We start from the raw sequence: 20,776 nt of genomic DNA, 5'->3' as shown, positions 1-20,776 counted from the left end.
CAGTTCTTCAGCAAAATCTGAAAACTATGGTTATGTCAAGGGTTTGGAAGAAGTTGTCATGTTAGAGAAGCTAACCAACTAGCCATGTGATTTCACAGCAAAACATAACTTGGGGTTTTAATATGAGCAACTTCAGAGAACAGGCTGGTTGGGAGAATCTGAATTTTCATAGATTCCATTGATTGTTTCCTGAGTCATGAAAGGGTCCTAGTGACCTTGCCTGTCCAATTTCTAAATCTCCCCGGTAGGTACTTGAAATGGGGAGATAAGATTATCTGTAAATGCTTGAGGGAATCTAACTAAGTTAGTAAATAAGGTTAATTGTTTGTGGAAATTCAATCTGAAAACTCTATGAATGAATATTCACTTAATGAATAAAATATGCTAAATTAATTTTCAGTGAATCAAATTACAAATGAAAATGTCATTCTCATTTGCATACAAAAATCGCCAGATTTATAAATAAAATAACAACACCCCCAGTCCGGCTTGGAGGTGAAGAAAAATGAGGTTTTGATACCCACACCTGTGGTGGTCTAGGCCTCACCCCTGAAGGAAGGAAAATCCACAGTGTCTACAGCAGTTCTACCCACAGTCCCCAGAAGACAGAAACAGCCCAGATGTCTTCCAAATGTGAGTGGACGAGCAAAGTGTGGTTCCTTCATGTAGAGGGACCTCAGTCAGCAGAGCGGAGGGAGGAAGAGCTGGCACCCATGCCACATGGGCGCACTCGAGGACACGGAGCTCAGAGAGACGGGCCAGATGCAGGACACACTGCAGGGTCCACTCTCAGGAGGTCCCTGAGCACGGACGGATCTGAAGTGCATAATGCTTAGTGGGGGAAAGTCAGTGTCCAAGTGTCCTTACTGCACAATACAATTTATACAATGTCCCTGAGAAGACAAAGCCACCGAGAGAGAGAACAGATGGGGATCACAGGGGTTCACCAAGGAGGAAGTACCTAGCTAGAAAAGGAAGACAGAAGGGGACTTCTGGAGGAAATGAAGCTGGGCTACACCCGTTTAGTGGCTAAACTCACAGGCGCGTACACCTAAAAAAATAAAGAGGTAAGTTGGCTATGTTCTACTTTTCAAATGCCCGTATGTTACTCTTTAACAAAATCTTAACTCACAATCCAGTAAGGAGGAGGAGGCCCTTCTCCAGGCAAAGCATCCCCCAGATACTGGAAACTCAGGCACCGTTACAAAGACCCCATTGTTACCTGCAGGGACACAGCCGCGGTTTTGTTCTCGCAGACCTTGTCCAGCACTTGGAAGGTGGCATTCATCATTGCACAAAAGGGGACCTGTGTCCACAGAAGGACAAGTTCGTGTGAGCGTTCCAGCCCCTCCTCAGATCAGAGGAACCAGCTGGGGTTCTGCAGCTCCATGGGGGGCCATGGCCCCCAACAGCCTGTTCGAGGTTATGAGCAGCATGAAGAGACAGACAAGCCTCCACACACAAGTGACCAGGAGAGGGAAATCGAAATTGCCCCAATTTGATCTGTGCACACCCTGAGCCTGCATTGAAATATCCCACAGTACCCCATTAACAGGCCCAATAATCCCCTACTGACAAAAAGTTAAATTAAATTCACAAGTTTCATGGGCACTTTGATGGTATCCTCCCTCCCTATGGACCCCCTCTTAAGCCCCCTTTCTTAATTTCCTTCCCCTTCCCTAGCAGTCACGAGGCATGCTCTTAAGGGAAGTACTTCACCTTTCACTTCCCCTTTTCCCTTATCATCTGGAAGCACACGTGATGGCAAGAGCCAGAACAGCCATCTTGGGCCACAAAGTGAGACTCGTGTGATGGTGACAGAGCATGGTGGACATTGTATCAGCTCTCCACAGCTGACGCTCACATCGTCACAGAGGAGAAAAAGGAACTGCTACTGGCTTTAGGCCACTTGAATTTGCGCCTCTGTTACGCTGCTAAAACAACATCCTACCTGAGAGGCTTCTTGAGAACATCAAGAGCTAGAACTTCAGCAACACTTACATACCCAGCTCCCCGGCTGCCCTGCGTGGCACTGCTGGAGCCGCTCTTGTGGGGTATCAGTCTTCCTTACACTTGAAGGGAATCCCTGGGATGAAAACAAGAGCAACCGAGTCAAACTGCGACCACAGCAAGACAGGAGTAGAAGCAGGTCCGATCTCACTACCTCCCTCTTTAAAATCTACCGCGGGACACATGGCAGGAGAATGAGCAGAGGGCAGCCACTCTGCAGCACAAGGACTCCCGGATGCTTGAAGCGAGGCACAGAGGACGGCGCGGAGTGTGGCACCGTTTTCACAAAACTCCAAACCAGGCAAAGCGGAGGAAGATCTTGGTGGGTGGTAGACGCCCAGAGGGGGAGAAATTGACTCAGAATTCCAAGGGGTCCGAGGAGGAGATGGAAAGACAGTGCGGGGCAGGAGCCCTACAGGGACACGGTGGAATCAATGAGATTCCCTTTCTTACCCTGGAGGGGCTCGGCCCTGTTGCTTGGTTACTGTGCTTCACTGCAGACTTTCAAGTTCATGTATTCAGGGCTGGGGCGAAGCGCAGCGGCAGCACTAACTGGCATGCTTGCAGCCCAGGTTCAGCCCCAAGCACCACACACACCAAAGGGTATGGATGCTGTTAATGTCTCCAAATATCCATCCTTTCCTAATTCCCTATTGTTCTTCGGGGTGGAAAGTCTCCAGACTGTTTTGCAAAGCCCACAAGAATCAGGCTTCTGCCCACCTTGTCAGGTGCACCAATGCCACCCCTGCCCACTCTCAGTCTGCCTGAGCCTAGGAGGTATGCCCCAGCCCCTGCCTGAAACACAGGGGCCTCCACTCCTCCTCTGGACGTCTCTGCTCCTCCTCCAGGTTGCTGTTAGGTCCCCTGGCTCACAGCACACTAAGGATGCCCTCAGTCACTTCCAAGCCCACTACGTTACTCAGTTGCATTTGTCATCGTTACCATTAGTCCCTAGCTGTGTGACCCCTGGACCCTTCTCTAGACTATAAACCACAAAAGATCAGGGATCAGCCCAGCATATGCAGGATCAAACGCTCAGCACCTAGCGCAGAGTCCTGGTAAGTTCTTTAAATAGTAGTTCATCCAAAAATAATGTATGAATAGCGAACTCATGACTGAGTGAATGAATTAATACAAAGAAAAGAACAAAGGCTGACAGTGGAGGAAGGGTCTCCAGGTTGGGCAGAGTGAGGATTTTACAACCAAGCAACAACAAACACAGATGCATCGCCATCACACACAAGGAAGTTCATTACGTTTGCAGCTGAAGTGCCATAGCTGAGAAGCTTCTGGAAGGGGACGAAAGCCCGCAGTGCAGCTGCAGCTGTAGGAGCCTGGGGTGTTGGTGCAGAATGAATTGGGGCCACATGCCGATGGGTCCTGGAAGCATTCGTCAACATCTGCAAGAGTTCAGGGCTATCAGGAACCTTCGAGAAACAAGGAGGAAGTCGACTCCTAGGCTGTCAAGTGAGCCCTCTGCTGAACCCTCCACTCCAACTCCTCCACCTCTGAAATTGGTTCACCATTGCTTGTGCAAAGCCAGGGAGGCAGTGGCAAATATAGCTCCTGGGAGTGTTGGTGCAGTTGCAATTGAAGGGACACATGTCAACACACTCTTTAAGGGAGAGCAGGGGTGAATCAGAGGTGAGCAAGGATCCAACAAAGAACAGTGGGTCACCTAGTAATGGGGACACATCCCCACACAGGCATCACTAGGTGGCTTTGTCCTGTGTGGAAATCACAGAATGTACCGGCCACTTGGTGTGGCTTCTTCACACAATCAAGAGACACAGGAAGCACAAGACGTGTGAGGCCAACACGCCTTGCTATCTTACAATCAACTTTTTTAATAAGTAGGAGTACCCTCCAAAATAAAGATAAAAGGTATCACAAGGTGAATACACCAACCAGCTACACTGTCGTTCATTATCATTATTGAGTATTCCATACTGTGCACAACCATGTGAGCTACGCTAGTGTTGATGGACTGCACAGGTGTGGCACGCCAACGTCACCACACACAGGTGTCACACTAATGTGTTGAACTGTGACAACTACAACACTGCCAGGCAGGAAGAATTTGGGGACCTCTTTACAATCTCAGGAACCTCCATCATGTATACAATCCACTCTTGACAAAACATCCTACAGTCCACAGGGTTGTATAGAGTGTTCCTGGACAGTGGCAACCCAGGCAGGAACTACATTTCCCAAAAGGCCCAGGGTGAAGCCATGTGACTAGTCCTCACTCCTGGAATGTGAGAGAGGACTCACATGCCACTTCTGAGACACGGTACTTAAGAAGTGAGTGTAAATGCTGCTCTCTGTCCTTCATGGGTTGGAACCCCAATGGCCTAAGGATAGAAAGACCAAAAGTGGAGGAGACCGACCCTTTATCATCACGTGACAGAGAGCTGCCTGCTAGCTAGGTGTACCCATATTGGCCTTTGAAGGTGAGTGTGGGAAGCCATCCTTATTTAGCAGAATCAGACTAGGTTCAGCCATTGCACACAGAGGCCTGGCTTCTAGGAACTTCCGGGAATCATGTGGGGCACATGGGAGTGGTTCTCTGTCTCCTTCTGGATTTTTCCCCCTAAGAAAATGGCTTCGCACACTCCTCCCTATCCTGTCCATCACAGAAAAAGCTCCTCCTGGTCATGGCCCCCTTTACTTGTCTATATATAAAGGAGAGCTGAGCGAGTTGCTGTAAGAGGCCAAAGCAGGTATGGCCAGACCCTTCACGCCCCCTCTCACAGAAAAAGAGTACTGGCTTTTGTGTGTTTATTGAGTAGATAAGTTTTTTGGGTAATAGATAGAAAAGCCGTCAACATCCTCCCCCAGCAGTAACCCTTTTGTGCTCCAGGCAGAATGTGGCAGAGAGGACCTCCAGAGGTGAGAAATTTCTACTAAGTTTAGCCACTGCTACCCAATGGAACCAATGGCCCCTTACTCAGGGAATGCTGGGCAAAGGCTGGAGACATCTGTGGCCTGTGGTGACAGGAGGGTGGGAGAGTGCTACTGGAATCCAGCAAGTAGAAGCCAAAGATGCTGGCAAATACCCAACCATGCATGAGTCAACCCCCACAACAACAAAATATCCACCCAAAGGGGCAGCAGTGCTGGGGTGGCCACACACACACCTGAACACACTGAGGTGGAAACTAGCCAGAACAGCCCAACCTAAACTGCCAGCCCAGAATAGCTCAAGAACCAAATGAAGGGTCATCTCTGGTGGTCACCAACTAAAGGGAAATTTGTTACACAGCTATAACTAACTGCCACAGAGGGACTATGAAGGCAGATGTGCTGCCAACACCTCCTAAACTAAGCCGGGGTTCTGCTGCAGGCTGCTTGGTGCCACGGACACATGGAAACAGCAGCGTCGCCCTACACACTGGAAGGTACAGCCATTATCTCCTGGTGAGGACACTCCAGCAGGAAGGTGGATTCCAGCGGAAAAACTGGAGAGACGGGGAGAATCACCGGGAGGCTGCTGCAGCGATGAGGAAGCCTGATCCAGGGCAGAGGGGCAGAACCCCAGGTGCACGCACCAGGCGGATTCCCCGAGCTGTGTGACCGGCAGCGTGGAGGCAAAGGGAGGACAAGCGTGACCCGAGGCCTGACCTCCAGTGCCTCTGGGGAAAGCTCTGCAGTTCAGGTCTGAGCGCTCCCTGGGGAGGGCCTCTTTGGGCCCTGGCACCCTTGATGGTGGGACTGCTCTGTGCATGGCAGGATGCATGGCAGCTCCTCTGTCCCCTACCTGTGAGACGCTGCCAATAACACACACCTCCACTGTCAATCCAGCGTGCCTCTGAATTTCCCAGCATCTCCTTTGGGGAAACAGTCACTCTAGTGACAAGAGCTCCTCCCTAACATCAAGCATGACCCACTCATGGCTTGATCCATGTTGGCCCTCGACACGAGTTCAGATCCCAGCTCATCCACCTCGAGGCTGTGCACCCTTAGAAAAGTCGCTCCACCTGTCTGAGCCCCAGGGCTCTCACCCCCGTGATGAGGGCCATCACACCATCCTCGTGTGGTCTTCCAGTGAGGCCACCCCTCCTTAATCAGGTAGGCAAATGATGCAGACCAGGTCGTCTATACCTTCACAAGTGGAGCCCTTGGACACGAATCCAGCTTGGCAGCTGCAACTGTAGCTCCCCACAGAGTTGGCACAGTTGGAATGCTCAGGGCAGAGCCCGCCAAGGAGGCACTCGTCGATGTCTGAAAGGCAGAGGGGACGGGCACGGGGCCAGAGAGTCGCCTTGTGAGTCTAGAGATGCACACACTCACCCCAGTGCTAGACGCCCACCCTGGGCCCGTGCCAAAGGGCCCAGAGGACTTACCTGTGCAGGAGAAGGTGCCTGGCTTCCCCGGGACCCAGTCTCCAGTGGGAGAGGAGAAGCCAGGAAGACAGCTGCACTGGTACCTCCCAAGCAGGTTCTTGCAGGCTGAGTTAGGGCCACAGGGCGGGGGGCTCTCAGAACATTCATCAACATCTGGACAGAGAAAGAACCAGTGTGACAAATTTGCCCATCCAACCCGGCATAATGGCACATGCCCGTAATTCCAGCAGCTTGGGAGGCTGAGGCAGAAGGATTGCAAGTTCAAATCCACCCTCAGCAAAAAGTGAGGCACTAAGCACTGAGACCCTATCTCTAAATAAAATACAAAATAGGGTAGGGATGTGGCTCAGTGTTTAAGTGACCCTGGGTTCAATTCCCGGTACACATACACCAAAAAAAAATTGAAAACTGCCCAATCCTGAATAGTAGATGCCATTTTCCAAGATGGCTGAATGAAACCTCCTTCCCACATGCTCCTCCTTCACTGTGATGTGACATCCTTCAAGGAAGGGTGTGAATGTGTTCCCTCCCACACTTGTCATGAGGTGGCAGAGCTGCCAGGTCACAACAATGTGAAGCTAGGTCCTAGGAACACCAAGCACTTCCACCTTCTTCCTGAGGTGGAATGTGCCACCATGCTGTGAGGAAGCCCAACCAGCCCTCACACCCAAAGTGATCAGGTCAGAACAAGAGAGAGCAGGGAAGGGAGGGGTGAAGAGGGGACGAGGGAGGGAGGGAAATGGGAAGGAGGGAGGGGGAGAGGGAGGGAGGAAGTCCTCTTGCATCTTTGATGAGCGAAGTCCTTGTGTCCACTGTCCAGCACCTTCTGAGAGATTTTCCTACCAGATCCTGGAGGGTTTGTGGGTGTGAACTCACCTTTGCATTGCACTTCTGGGTCCGTGAATTGACTTTGTCCATTGCTGGACAGGAAGCCTCGTTTGCAAGTGCAGTAGTAGCTCCCCAAGGTGTTGGTGCAGGTTGCATAAGCTGGGCACACGGTGGTGTCCGCACACTCATTCACGTCTGGGCAGCATGGAGGGAAGGGTTTGAAAAAGATTAGAGTGCAGGGTGGAACCACCAGGGACCCCAGCACAAAAGGGGGATTGACCGTTGTGGGTTCAACGAGTCTTGAAGAGGTGCACGAAGCCCTGAACCCTGGTGCCTGTGAACGTGATCTTACTTAAAGGGATCTTCCTGGATGCAATTGGAAATATAAATGAAGATGCAGTCGCAGTGAGTGGGGCAGATCTTCAATCCAGCCTAAGTGGTGCCTTCTAAGGAGGGAAGAGACTCCAAGACAGGCTCAGGGAGAACACACGGGACAATGGAGGCAGACTGGGGAAACGTGTCTAGAAGCCAAGGAGCACCAAGGACTGCCAGCAACCTCAGAAGCTAAGACAAAGGAGCAGCGCAGACTCCACATGACAGAGAACAGCCCCCACACACCGGGGCTCCAGCCTCAGCCCCAGAAATGCAAGAGAAAAAAATGTTGCTGCTTTAAGTCCCCCAGCTTGTGCCCTACGCACCTGAGATAGCAACCTACAATGCTAACTCGAGTACCTTCAAGACCCAAAGACCTACCTACTCAATATGCGGTCCATGGGACAGCAGCATGAGCATCATCTTGAATTTCTACGGAAATGCTAAGACCTCAAGTCATGAGCCAGGTCTACCAAATCAGAATCTGCATTTGAACACAGTCTTCAGTGGTCTGTGTGCACAGGGAACTTTGAGAAGGCCTGATATGGACTTCGGGTACTCCAAGTGTGGTCCACAGACAAGTAGGATCTACCTCACCTTCAACTCAGGGGACATCTTGGAAAATCAGATTCCAACTCAGTGGGTCTGAAGAAGGGGACCTGAGACTCTGCATTATACCAAGCTCCTTGAGGATGCTGACATTGTTGGCCACGTACCACACTATGAACCCAAGGACTGAGCAGATAGGAAGACTCTGGCTCCTTCTCTAAAACATTAACCACATAAGATCAGGGATCAAGTCCAGAATATCCAGGATCAAACACTCAGCACCCAGCGCAGAGTACTGGTAAGTTCTTTAAATAGTACTTGATTCAAAAATAACATATTGAATAAGTGAACCAATGAATGAGTGAATGAATTAATACAAAGGAAAAGAACACAGGGAGCTGAAGATATAGCTCCTGTTGGAGAGCACTCACCTAGCATGCGCAAAGGCCATGGTTTGAATCCCTGGCCCTCAAGGGGAAAGAAAAAAAAATCTCTTGGAGCTGAATAAAAGAGCACAGGGTGAAAGCGAAAGGAGGGTCTCTAGGTTGGGCAGAGTGAGGATTTTACAACCAAATTGACAACACAGATCCATTGCCATCACACATGAGGTCAATACCTTTGCAGTGGAAGATGCCATGTGTCTGGGAAGCTTTGGGACGAAAGCCCACAGTGCACCTGCAGCTGTAGGAGCCTGGGGTGTTGGTGCAGAATGAATTGGGGCCACATGCCGATGGGTCCTGGAAGCATTCGTCAACATCTGCAAGAGTTCAGGGCTATCAGGAACCTTCGAGAAACAAGGAGGAAATCGACTCCTAGGCTGTCAAGTGAGCCCTCTGCTGAACCCTGCACTCCACTCCTCCACCTCTGAAATTTGGTTCACCATTGCTTGGTGCAAAGCCAGGGAGGCAGGTGCAAATATAGCTCCTGGGAGTGTTGGTGCAGTTGCAATTGAAGGGACACATGTCAACACACTCCTTTAAGGGAGAGCAGGGGTGAATCAGAGGTGAGCAAGGATCCAACAAAGCACAGTGGGTCACCTAGTAATGGGGACACATCCCCACACAGGCATCACTAGGTGGCTTTGTCCTGTGTGGAAATCACAGAATGTACTGGCCACTTGGTTTGGCTTCTCCACACAATCAAGAGACACAGGAAGCACAAGACGTGTGAGGCCAACACGCCTTGCTATCTTACAATCAACTTTTTTTAATAAGTAGGAGTACCCTCCAAAATAAAGATAAAAGGTATCACAAGGTGAATACACCAACCAGCTACACTGTCGTTCTTTATCATTATTGAGTATTTCATACTGTGCACAACCATGTGAGCTACGCTAGTGTTGATGGACTGCACAGGTGTGGCATGCCAACGTCACCACACACAGGTGTCACACTAATGTGTTGAACTGTGACAACTACAACACTGCCAGGCAGGAAGAATTTGGGGACCTCTTTACAATCTCAGGAACCTCCATCATGTATACAATCCACTCTTGACAAAAACATCCCTACAGTCCACGGGGTTGTATAGAGTGTTCCTGAACAGTGGCGACCCAGGCAGGAACTACATTTCCCAAAAGGCCCAGAGTGAAGCCATGTGACTAGTCCTCACTCTTGGAATGTGAGAGGGGACTCACATGCCACTTCTGAGACACGGTACTTAAGAAGTGAGTGTAAATTCTGCTCTCTGTCCTTCATGGGTTGGAACCCCAAGGGCCTAAGGATAGAAAGACCAAAAGATGGAAGAGACCGACCCTTTATCATCACGTGACAGAAAGCTGCCCGCCACCTAGGCGTACCCGTATTGGCTGTTGAGGGTGAGTGTGGGAAGTCATCCTTATTTAGCAGAATCAGACTAGGTTCAACCATGGGATGCAGAGGCCTGGCTTCTAGGAAATGCCGGGAAGCATGTGGCGCTGTGTGAGAGTGGTTCTCTGTCTCCTTCTGGAATTTTCCCCCTAAGAGAATGGCTTCCCACACTCCTCCCTATCCTGTCCATCACAGAAGAAGCTCCTCCCAGTCCTTGCCCCCTTTAGCTCTATGTTATAAATAGAGGAGAGTTGGGGAACTCCATTAAGAGGCCAGAGCTGGCATGGTCAGACCTGTCACGCCCCTCTCAGAGAAAAAGAGTATTGGCTTTTGTGTGTTCATTGAGTAGATAAATTTTGGGGGTAATAGATAGAAAAACTGCCAACATCCTCCTCCAGCAGTTAACTCTTTTTTACTCCACGTGGGACGTGTCAGAGAGGACCCCAACATTTGGCACCTGATCCGGAACTGTTCAAGAGGACTTTAGAAGAAAGAATAAAGGTATGGATGTCTGTCCCTTTCCGGTGAGAGACACGTGTGTATGAATAAGTTTAGTAGTAAGGTAGGAAAGGGAATTAATTGTGCGACCCTAAGCCTGGGAATTCGCTCTCTACAGAGAGAGAAATCAAAATAAATTCATTCAGTTATATTCAGTACTTAGAGTGAAAATTCAGTGGAAAGATTGCAACTCCTACGGTCCTTGAAATGTAAATGGAGACCTGGTCACTTTGAATACTGCAGACTCAATCAGGCAGGTCTGCCTGCATCTCTGTGACTGTATGAGACTGAGATCTACCTTGTCTGAGATAAATGCAAAAGTCTAGAATCCTGGGAAGAAAACATCCTAATCAGGAATTCGGAGAATATTTCTAAGTTAGAAGGGGAAATTCCTCAGTGAGTCTCCCAGTTTAAATATGTCTGTTCCCACCTTGACTTCCAGCCCTCCAGACACAGCATGGTTTCTGCTCCCTGGGGGAAGGATAGGAGACTGCAGATCATGGCTGCTCTCTGCTCAGCAGAGTCCCTCAGGGCCACGCTTCTTGCTGAGAGGAGAAATAGCATGGGAATTGAAAGTGTAATGACAGGCTATGGGAGTTTAGTTTGAACTGTAATAGAAACTTGCTTTTATTTGGACCAAGATGTTGATTTGTGGACTTGGGGAGATTTAATCCCTGTCTGAAATGCTGTGAAGAGCTTTAGATCTAAGAGTCAGAAATATTCATCCTCCAGGAACTCTGTCTCCTGGGGAACTGTTGGTCGATAGAAAAGAAAAAGATTGAGAAACTAGCCCCAAACATGAAGGACACCTGAGAGTGAGGGCAAAGTTTCTATTCAGAGGACTGGAAGGCCTTCAGATGCAGAGGAGGACTTAGAATGGGACCTCTGTAATTTACATTTGAATGGTCCTGCTTCAGTGCTTCGCCTTGCCTCTAGAGAAATCAGGAGACCAAAAATTCCTACCACCGTTAATATGGCAGAGAAGAAATTAACGAAATTCAGGTTATACCCTATTTTTGAGCAGAATGATTCTCAAACTTCTAAAGGGACAAAGACAACTCATGTGCCTATTCCTTTTACAACATTAAGGAAATTAAAATCTGTATGCTCTGTGTATGGTGTGAACATGCCATTCATACTAAGTGTCTTACAATTCATATGTAATGAGGATTTGCCACCTAAGGATTGGCTCTTATTAGCTAGCTCCTGCCTTCTGGAAGGCAAGTATTTAATATGGAAATGCAATTGGATATTGTTCAGATCAGGCGGAAATTAATAAATTGAATGGAGTTCAGATTACCTTGAATATGCTTACCAGATCAAGACAATTTGCTGATTTGAGACAACTGACCTATGATTTACAAACTTATGCTCCAATAAGTACAAAGAGCATGGAGAGAATTACCTGCCCAGAGGGGGCGGTTGGAACTCTAGACCCCAGCCAAATTCAGCAGGAGCCAGAGGAAAATTTTCCAGACTTTGTAACAACTAACCTGGACAGTGTTGCCTCAAGAATTTGGAGAAAGCCCTCACCTGTTCAGACAAACCCTAGCTGAAGACTTAAACAAAATCCAGAGATAAAATATTTGTAATTGTTCTCCAATGTGTAAATGACATCCTTTATGTGCTACCACACCAGAAATATCAAGGCATTACAGAGGCTTCCTACGGATAACTGGGTACTGCAGGCCTTGGATTCCTGGGTATGGGGAATTAGCTAAGCCTCTTTACAGCCTCCAGGAAAAAAACAAAAAAAACTCTACACCAAGAAACATAGTAGCTTCATTCTCAAAAGTAACAGAAAATAAGGTCTCATAATTTTTTTTTGACATCCAAACCTGTTCTAAAAATAAGAAATCGTTAAAATACCCTCACATTTTTTGCTGGAACCACTAATCTTTCTTTTAGTTCCTTACAGGTCTTAGTGATAGTTTATATTGAAATGTAAATGGAGAAGCCTGCATGCTGACTAGGAAACCATTCGGACCAAGGGAAAAAAAATAAAAGGGAAAGAAAAGATTTTCTGAATTTGATAAAAGATGTTCTGATTGTGCTTTCTGTTGGATTAATCTTTTGCTTTTTAGGGATGGTTTTGAATAACAATCATCAGGACAAAAGCCAACAACCTGAAATATTTTGGAGTTTTTCTTTTTATATCCTAAATTCTCAAGCAAATTAAATCAATGTTTGATGCATGCTTGTTCATTGCTATGTATCTTCACTTACAATAGATTATAAAAATTTCCTTTTTTTAACTGATCTATAAATATTACAAATTTACTTACAATTCAACGAGCATGCTCACATTTTAAAATTAAAATAAAAATGGATCCATATAATTTTAAGTTATGTGAATTAATGAGACTTAATTTATATTGGGTAAACAACTAAAAATAAAAAAGGCTTCTTTATACTTATTAACTCACATTTTTCCAGGTAAAAAGGCTTCTTAATTAATTCACAATTTTCCAGGTGGTCAAATAAATAATAAAATTACTAAATTCCATAATATTTAAGATCTATATTCCTTGTTTCTAATAATTTTTAAACAGGAAAGAAATCATTAAAGTTATTATTTACGTTTGATGTCTTGAATTTTGCATTTAAGAATAAATAAATTTAATATGAGGTAAATAAAATTAATTATCTAAGCTTTTGTTACAGGAGATACTTAATTGGTTTACAAGGATGGGATGCTAAGAGATCATCAACTGGAGCATCATATGCTACATATGAAAACATCAGATACTCTTAACTAAAATATATTTAAACATTAGACATATTTGTAATTTGGTTAATATAAAGAAGGTCTAAAATTCCTTTACTCTCTGTTCTCATTGAGAATCAAGATACTAGCACTTAAACTATCAGGTGTGATATGTAAATGTCTAAAAACATTTTTTCACCTGATAAGATAGAAGACTATAATGGTAAGGAATTCCAGCTTCCCCCACCACCTGTCAATCTGCGTTAGCCCGCCTCTCACGTTACAGGAATTTCCGGCTTAAGTTGCTGTAATCTTCCTGCCTCCAGCATTACGTCCTAATATGTCATTGGTCCGTCTGTCAGTCAGTCCCTAAGAATTCTCCGTGATTGGTTCCTCTCAGCCCGGGAAATTGCTATGTCTGAGAGGAACCGTGCGCCATCTTTCTTTTTTTCTTTTCCCCCTTCTCCCGTGCAGATGTGAATTCGTCTGCGCAAAATAAAGGGTTCCTTGTATGAGACCTGTATCTGTGGAGCGTTTCTGGGAGCTAGCGACGAACCATGACTGTGCCTCTTTTTTACAACCTAACAATAACATGTTGAGTAAATTAAAACAAAATTTGTATAAAATCATTTTCAAAGGCTTTACATATAATTAAATAGGCTATATATAATTGACTATATATAATCAAATTGGTTATATATAATCAACACAATAAGCTAAGGTTATTGAAAGTTTTTTATTCTTTAAATTCTATTGTTTCTATCATAAAGGCTGTTTGCAAATATAGATGAGACCTTTTCACAAACACTTATTAATTGAACCTTCTAACTAAAGGACAGAAAAAAAAAATATACTTAAGACATTAATTTCTCATTCTAATAAAATAATTTCTTATGCTTGTTGAATTTCTATTATTATTTTTAAAAAGCTAATTTCAAAGACATTATGGCTTATACATGTGGTTTAATAACTTATCTTAAAATACCACCTTGTATTCCAAATTTCAAATTTCTCTTTAAAAACCAAATTTGATTAATATAAAAACATCAATGGCTATATTTTAATTAACCATGGTAATTAGTACTGACTTATTATGTTAATTATATTCTTGTTTTCCAGTTAAAGAAGTCTTTAAAATATTAGATTTAAAGAAACATTTTATTAAGCTGATGTTCCCCAAAATAAAGTTTTTTCAATAATGGTCTCTTGCAAACTTATGTAATAATAACAAATTCATTAAAAATTTAATTATATCATTTAATATTTTTAAATTAAATAAGTGTTATACACTTTTTATATCACAGGCTACATTAAGAAGTAAACTTAGCTATATTTTTAGAAGACATTCAGGAAATACTGGCTTAAAGTCTGACAATATGGGATCTGGAAGTATCTGACACCTTCTCTTGGCTTGCCTGTTTCAAGTTTCAGATGTGATATTAGATTATGCTACTTAATCTATATTAACCCAAAGAATTTTAGATGGAAGTTCTATAAAATGATATTCAGATAAACAGGTTAAAGATGGTTTCAGGATTAAGATTCCTTCCCCAGATTTTGTCAAGAGACTCACTTAGGAAAAATTAAGTAGGCATTAAAAGTTTTTTTCTTTTGAGGTTCTGACAACTATTATAAGCATTTACTAAATCTTCTGAACTGCTTTCCGTACATAAGCTCAGAGATATACATATTTTGTACATACAGAATTATATTGTTCATTTTAAAGTTTATAACACTGTTTTAGATTGCACATAATTATTATTCTTTTACAACATTACTTTTCATGCCAGATTTTTGTCATTTAGTTCATTTATCCAAAACCCTATGTTGGGCATTTGGATTCTTTTTACTACTTTAAAAACAAGATTACTAAAGATATTCATATAACTGTATCTTTATACATAAAGATTATCTTTCCATAGATTCCTTAAAATACAATTGCTAGATCAATAATAACATAAATTCTAAGATTTGTAAATGATTTATTGAATCACTATCTTGACAGATACTACCAAGTCTAATGTAATAGCTTATGTTAATTTAGAATAATAAGGCCATTACCTATAAAACACACACGTCATGGACTAATTTTCAATGTCTGTACTGACTGCATTTTATAGCTTTGTAACTCAGTACACTATTAGAGGCAAAATCAAATCCTATATTTGGTGAACACTGGGCCATCTTTTATTGTAATACCCTTTTCAACGCAACAACACTGACTTTAATAATAGGTAACTTTTATTAATCTTCCTGGCCCAATAGAAATATTTCTTAAGTCACTTCTTAGGGTTTAAATATTTGTACAATGCTAGGTCATTGTCTACAATTCAAGGCTAATAATGCTCCAGTTTATAGCAATCTTTTTCTACAATTTAAAATAAATAAAAAGGGGAAAACAGATCCCTATGTAAATCTACTTAATTTAAAAAACTATTGTCTGAACATTACGATATTGGGAGTTTCACCACTGCTAAGTGACACGTGGGGCAATAGAATGCACCAGGTTCTACAATAAGGTCTTAAATCTCCAGCCACAATATCTATATGCAGCTCTTTGAGTTCTCTGGTAAGTGAAATATATGGGAACTCTGTTGGGCCCATTTTCCAGATCCACCTTCAATACATCCAACGATTTGGACTGGAGAATCAAACGCAGAATTTACTGATGATATTCATATGATGGAGGTTTTGCAGATGCTCACATTACGCCCATCCATGTGACTGGATTTGACTATACTGGCTGCAATGGAGACTTATCTGTATGCTGCTCCCATGATAGACTCTGGCTGTCTAGATGTAACCTTAAGAAAAAGACAGCATGAGGAATACCTAGGCCAGCTAATTGGCCCTTGAACCTTAGAATTGTATGTTCAAACACTTTTTAGAATGGGACTTTCTCATATAAACTCTATGAAATATCCACCAATATCTTATTGCTTTAATTGTTCTGTGATAGAATCTGGCGCCTTTCCGAAATGAATAAAATATACAATGTCTTACCGATACATATCTCTAAAGGTGGTGGATATGTTTTTGGAAGGACCTTAAAAAAGTTGATGAAAGGCAGGTATATCAAAATATTTTCCTCTAGAAGATTGAAGATTCAAAGTCTAACGTGGCAACATCGCCACTAAATGTTTTAATTTCCTTCTTAAAAAGAATTTACAAGCAACCATGTTTAATCTAAATCTTTAATGCTATGAAAGATCTAAGGGGAAAAAAAAGAAACATCTAAGGAACTAGGCAAATAATTGCATTGTTCAAAAATATTTTCAGTGTACAAAATAAAATTAAATATACAATCATTCTGATTTTTGAAATTCCATGTAATTGGGACTATTCCCTATTATTTGAAGGTTACTTTACACTGCTAGTAACCAAGTAATAAAGATCAAATTAGAATCTAACAAACAAATTGATATTACACTAGAAAGATGAATAACTCACATTGATATTCTAACAGTGATTTCCTTGATGATAATTTGGTTCCTATATATTTTAATGTATTCTTTTAGGTTTCTATCTATTCCCACATTCATTATATCTAGGGCCGTGGTTCCTTCTGTTAAGATGGTACGGCCCCTGAAAGTCAAGTATTAATAGAATGATTGAGTTCAAATTAAATGCTTTAACAGCTACTATTTCAAATATCAATAATGAGTCTTTTGCTCTCAAATTTAAACAAAGGCTTAAATAACATAATGATTGTAAGCATGTATGTTGTTACAACTCAATATCATATTTCCCAATGAAACTAAGAGATAATTAAGAATCACCTAATGGACATTTGACACAGCAGTAATAATAGCCTGGATCTTGTGAAATTGCATCACTATATCCAGGATATTCAAAAGATAGAATTTATCTCCTGAATTCTACATTCCTGGTGATCAGATATTTCCTAAATCAAATGGTATTGGAATATGTTTGCTACTAATTCTTTCTGTACTGTGACAATAGCTTACCATACACTCAGAACCAAGAGCCAGGACTTTGGAGTAGCACTCCAACAAGCAGCCGGTACCTCGGAATGCTCTCAGAACGAAGATCCGGAGCCTCAATGTAACTGCCTATTATTTGTACTTGAAACTATTAAAAGCAGGGAGATGTGGGAAGCCATCCTTATTTAGCAGAAGCAGACTAGGTTGAGCCCTGGGACTCAGAGGCCTGGCATCTAGGAACTGCTGGGAATCATGAGATGCTGCATGGAAGTGGTTCCCTGTCTTATGGAATTTTCCCCCTAAAGAATGACTTCTCTGACTCCTCCCTATCCTGTCCATCACAGAAGGAGCTCCTCCCACTCCTGGCCCCCATGACCCGTCTGTCTATAAATAAGGAGAGCAGGGTGAGTTGCTGTAAAAGGCCACAGCTGTTGTGGCCAGACCCGTCACACCCTTCTCACAGTAAAAGAGTATTGGCTTTTGTGTGTTTATTAAGAAGATGAGTTCTTTGGGTAATAGATAGAAAAACCATCAACATCCTCCTCTGGCAGTTAACCATTTTCTCCTCCATGTGAGATATGGCAGAGAAGACCCCAAGAGGTGAGAAATTTCTACTAAATTTAGCCACTGCTACCCAATGGAACCAATGGCCCCTTACTCAGGGAATGCTGGGCAAAGGCTGGAGACATCTGTGGCCTGTGGTGACAGGAGGGTGGGAGAGTGCTACTGGAATCCAGCAAGTAGAAGCCAAAGATGCTGGCAAATACCCAACCATGCATGAGTCAACCCCCACAACAACAAAATATCCACCCAAAGGGGCAGCAGTGCTGGGGTGGCCACACACACACCTGAACACACTGAGGTGGAAACTAGCCAGAACAGCCCAACCTAAACTGCCAGCCCAGAATAGGTCAAGAACCAAATGAAGGGTCATCCCTGGTGGTCACTAACTTTAGGGCAATGTGTTATTTAGCTATCACTAACTGCCACAGAGGGACTATGAAGGCAGATGTGCTGCCAACACCTCCTAAACTAAGCCGGGGTTCTGCTGCAGGCTGCTTGGTGCCACGGACATATGGAAACAGCGGTATCGCCCTACACACTGGAAGGTACAGCCATTATCTCCTGGTGAGGACACTCCAGCAGGAAGGTGGATTCCAGCGGAAAAACTGGAGAGACGGGGAGAATCACCGGGAGGCTGCTGCAGCGATGAGGAAGCCTGATCCAGGGCAGAGGGGCAGAACCCCAGGTGCACGCACCAGGCGGATTCCGCGAGCTGTGTGACCGGCAGCGTGGAGGCAAAGGGAGGACAAGCGTGACCCGAGGCCTGTCCTCCAGTGCCTCTGGGGAAAGCTCTGCAGTTCAGGTCTGAGCGCTCCCTGGGGAGGGCCTCTTTGGGCCCTGGCACCCTTGATGGTGGGACTGCTCTGTGCATGGCAGGATGCATGGCAGCTCCTCTGTCCCCTACCTGTGAGACGCTGCCAATAACACACACCTCCACCTGTCAATCCAGCGTGCCTCTGAATTTCCCAGCATCTCCTTTGGGGAAAACAGTCACTCTAGTGACAAGAGCTCCTCCCTAACATCAAGCATGACCCACTCATGGCTTGATCCATGTTGGCCCTCGACACGAGTTCAGATCCCAGCTCATCCACCTCGAGGCTGTGCACCCTTAGAAAAGTCGCTCCACCTGTCTGAGCCCCAGGGCTCTCATCCCCGTGATGAGGGCCATCACACCATCCTCGTGTGGTCTTCCAGTGAGGCCACCCCTCCTTAATCAGGCAGGCAAATGATGCAGACCAGGTCGTCTATACCTTCACAAGTGGAGCCCTTGGACACGAATCCAGCTTGGCAGCTGCAACTGTAGCTCCCCACAGAGTTGGCACAGTTGGAATGCTCAGGGCAGAGCCCGCCAAGGAGGCACTCGTCGATGTCTGAAAGGCAGAGGGGACGGGCACGGGGGCCAGAGAGTCGCCTTGTGAGTCTAGAGATGCACACACTCACCCCAGTGCTAGACGCCCACCCTGGGCCCGTGCCAAAGGGCCCAGAGGACTTACCTGTGCAGGAGAAGGTGCCTGGCTTCCCCGGGACCCAGTCTCCAGTGGGAGAGGAGAAGCCAGGAAGACAGCTGCACTGGTACCTCCCAAGCAGGTTCTTGCAGGCTGAGTTAGGGCCACAGGGCGGGGGGCTCTCAGAACATTCATCAACATCTGGACAGAGAAAGAACCAGTGTGACAAATTTGCCCATCCAACCCGGCATAATGGCACATGCCCGTAATTCCAGCAGCTTGGGAGGCTGAGGCAGAAGGATTGCAAGTTCAAATCCACCCTCAGCAAAAAATGAGGCACTAAGCACTGAGACCCTATCTCTAAATAAAATACAAAATAGGGTAGGGATGTGGCTCAGTGTTTAAGTGACCCTGGGTTCAATCCCCGGTACACATACACCAAAAAAAAAAAATTGAAAACTGCCCAATCCTGAATAGTAGATGCCATTTTCCAAGATGGCTGAATGAAACCTCCTTCCCACATGCTCCTCCTTCACTGTGATGTGACATCCTTCAAGGAAGGGTGTGAATGTGTTCCCTCCCACACTTGTCATGAGGTGGCAGAGCTGCCAGGTCACAACAATGTGAAGCTAGGTCCTAGGAACACCAAGCACTTCCACCTTCTTCCTGAGGTGGAATGTGCCGCCATGCTGTGAGGAAGCCCAACCAGCCCTCACACCCAAAGTGATCAGGTCAGAACAAGAGAGAGCAGGGAAGGGAGGGGTGAAGAGGGGATGAGGGAGGGAGGGAAATGGGAAGGAGGGAGGGGGAGAGGGAGGGAGGAAGTCCTCTTGCATCTTTGATGAGCGAAGTCCTTGTGTCCACTGTCCAGCACCTTCTGAGAGATTTTCCTACCAGATCCTGGAGGGTTTGTGGGTGTGAACTCACCTTTGCATTGCACTTCTGGGTCCGTGAATTGACTTTGTCCATTGCTGGACAGGAAGCCTCGTTTGCAAGTGCAGTAGTAGCTCCCCAAGGTGTTGGTGCAGGTTGCATAAGCTGGGCACACGGTGGTGTCCGCACACTCATTCACGTCTGGGCAGCATGGAGGGAAGGGTTTGGAAAAGATTAGAGTGCAGGGTGGAACCACTAGGGACCCCAGCACAAAAGGGGGATTGACCGTTGTGGGTTCAACGAGTCTTGAAGAGGTGAACGAAGCCCTGAACCCTGGTGCCTGTGAACGTGATCTTACTTAAAGGGGATCTTCCTGGATGCAATTGGAAATGTAAATGAAGTTGCAGTCGCAGTGAGTGGGGCAGACCTTCAATCCAGCCTAAGTGGTGCCTTCTAAGGAGGGAAGAGACTCCAAGACAGGCTCAGGGAGAACGCGCGGGACAATGGAGGCAGACTGGGGAAACATGTCTAGAAGCCAAGGAGCACCAAGGACTGCCAGCAACCTCAGAAGCTAAGACAAAGGAGCAGTGCAGACTCCACATGACAGAGAACAGCCCACACACACCGGGGCTCCAGCCTCAGCCCCAGAAATGCAAGAGAAAAAATTGTTGCTGCTTTAAGCCCCCCAGCTTGTGCCCTACGCACCTGAGATAGTTACCAAGAATGCTGAGTCGAGTACCTTCAAGAACCAAAGACCTACCTACTCAATATGTGGTCCATGGGACAGCAGCATGAGCATCCTCTTGGAGACAATGTCAGAGGGTCCTTACAC

General features: G+C 45.3%; 1 protein-coding gene across 1 annotated transcript in view; it reads right to left on the bottom strand.

Moving 5' to 3' along the window:
* Positions 1-20,776, bottom strand: part of ADGRE1 (adhesion G protein-coupled receptor E1) — a 49,463-nt gene that overhangs the window by 18,752 nt on the left and 9,935 nt on the right. Inside the window, exons 3-11 of the mRNA XM_079115080.1 lie at positions 19,999-20,145; positions 19,120-19,272; positions 18,877-18,996; positions 8,722-8,862; positions 7,233-7,379; positions 6,357-6,509; positions 6,115-6,234; positions 3,250-3,410; positions 1,223-1,306 (exon numbers count right to left, since the gene is read on the bottom strand). Of these exons, the coding sequence (XP_078971206.1) occupies positions 1,223-1,306; positions 3,250-3,410; positions 6,115-6,234; positions 6,357-6,509; positions 7,233-7,379; positions 8,722-8,862; positions 18,877-18,996; positions 19,120-19,272; positions 19,999-20,145 (1,226 nt within the window). The remainder of the gene's footprint in view (positions 1-1,222; positions 1,307-3,249; positions 3,411-6,114; positions 6,235-6,356; positions 6,510-7,232; positions 7,380-8,721; positions 8,863-18,876; positions 18,997-19,119; positions 19,273-19,998; positions 20,146-20,776) is intronic.

This window comes from Sciurus vulgaris (assembly GCF_902686455.1).
Source record: "Sciurus vulgaris genome assembly, chromosome: 16".
Taxonomy (NCBI): domain Eukaryota; kingdom Metazoa; phylum Chordata; class Mammalia; order Rodentia; family Sciuridae; genus Sciurus; species Sciurus vulgaris.
The sequence above is the reverse complement of the archived record's forward strand: the minus strand, read 5'-3'. Positions and strand labels throughout refer to the sequence as shown.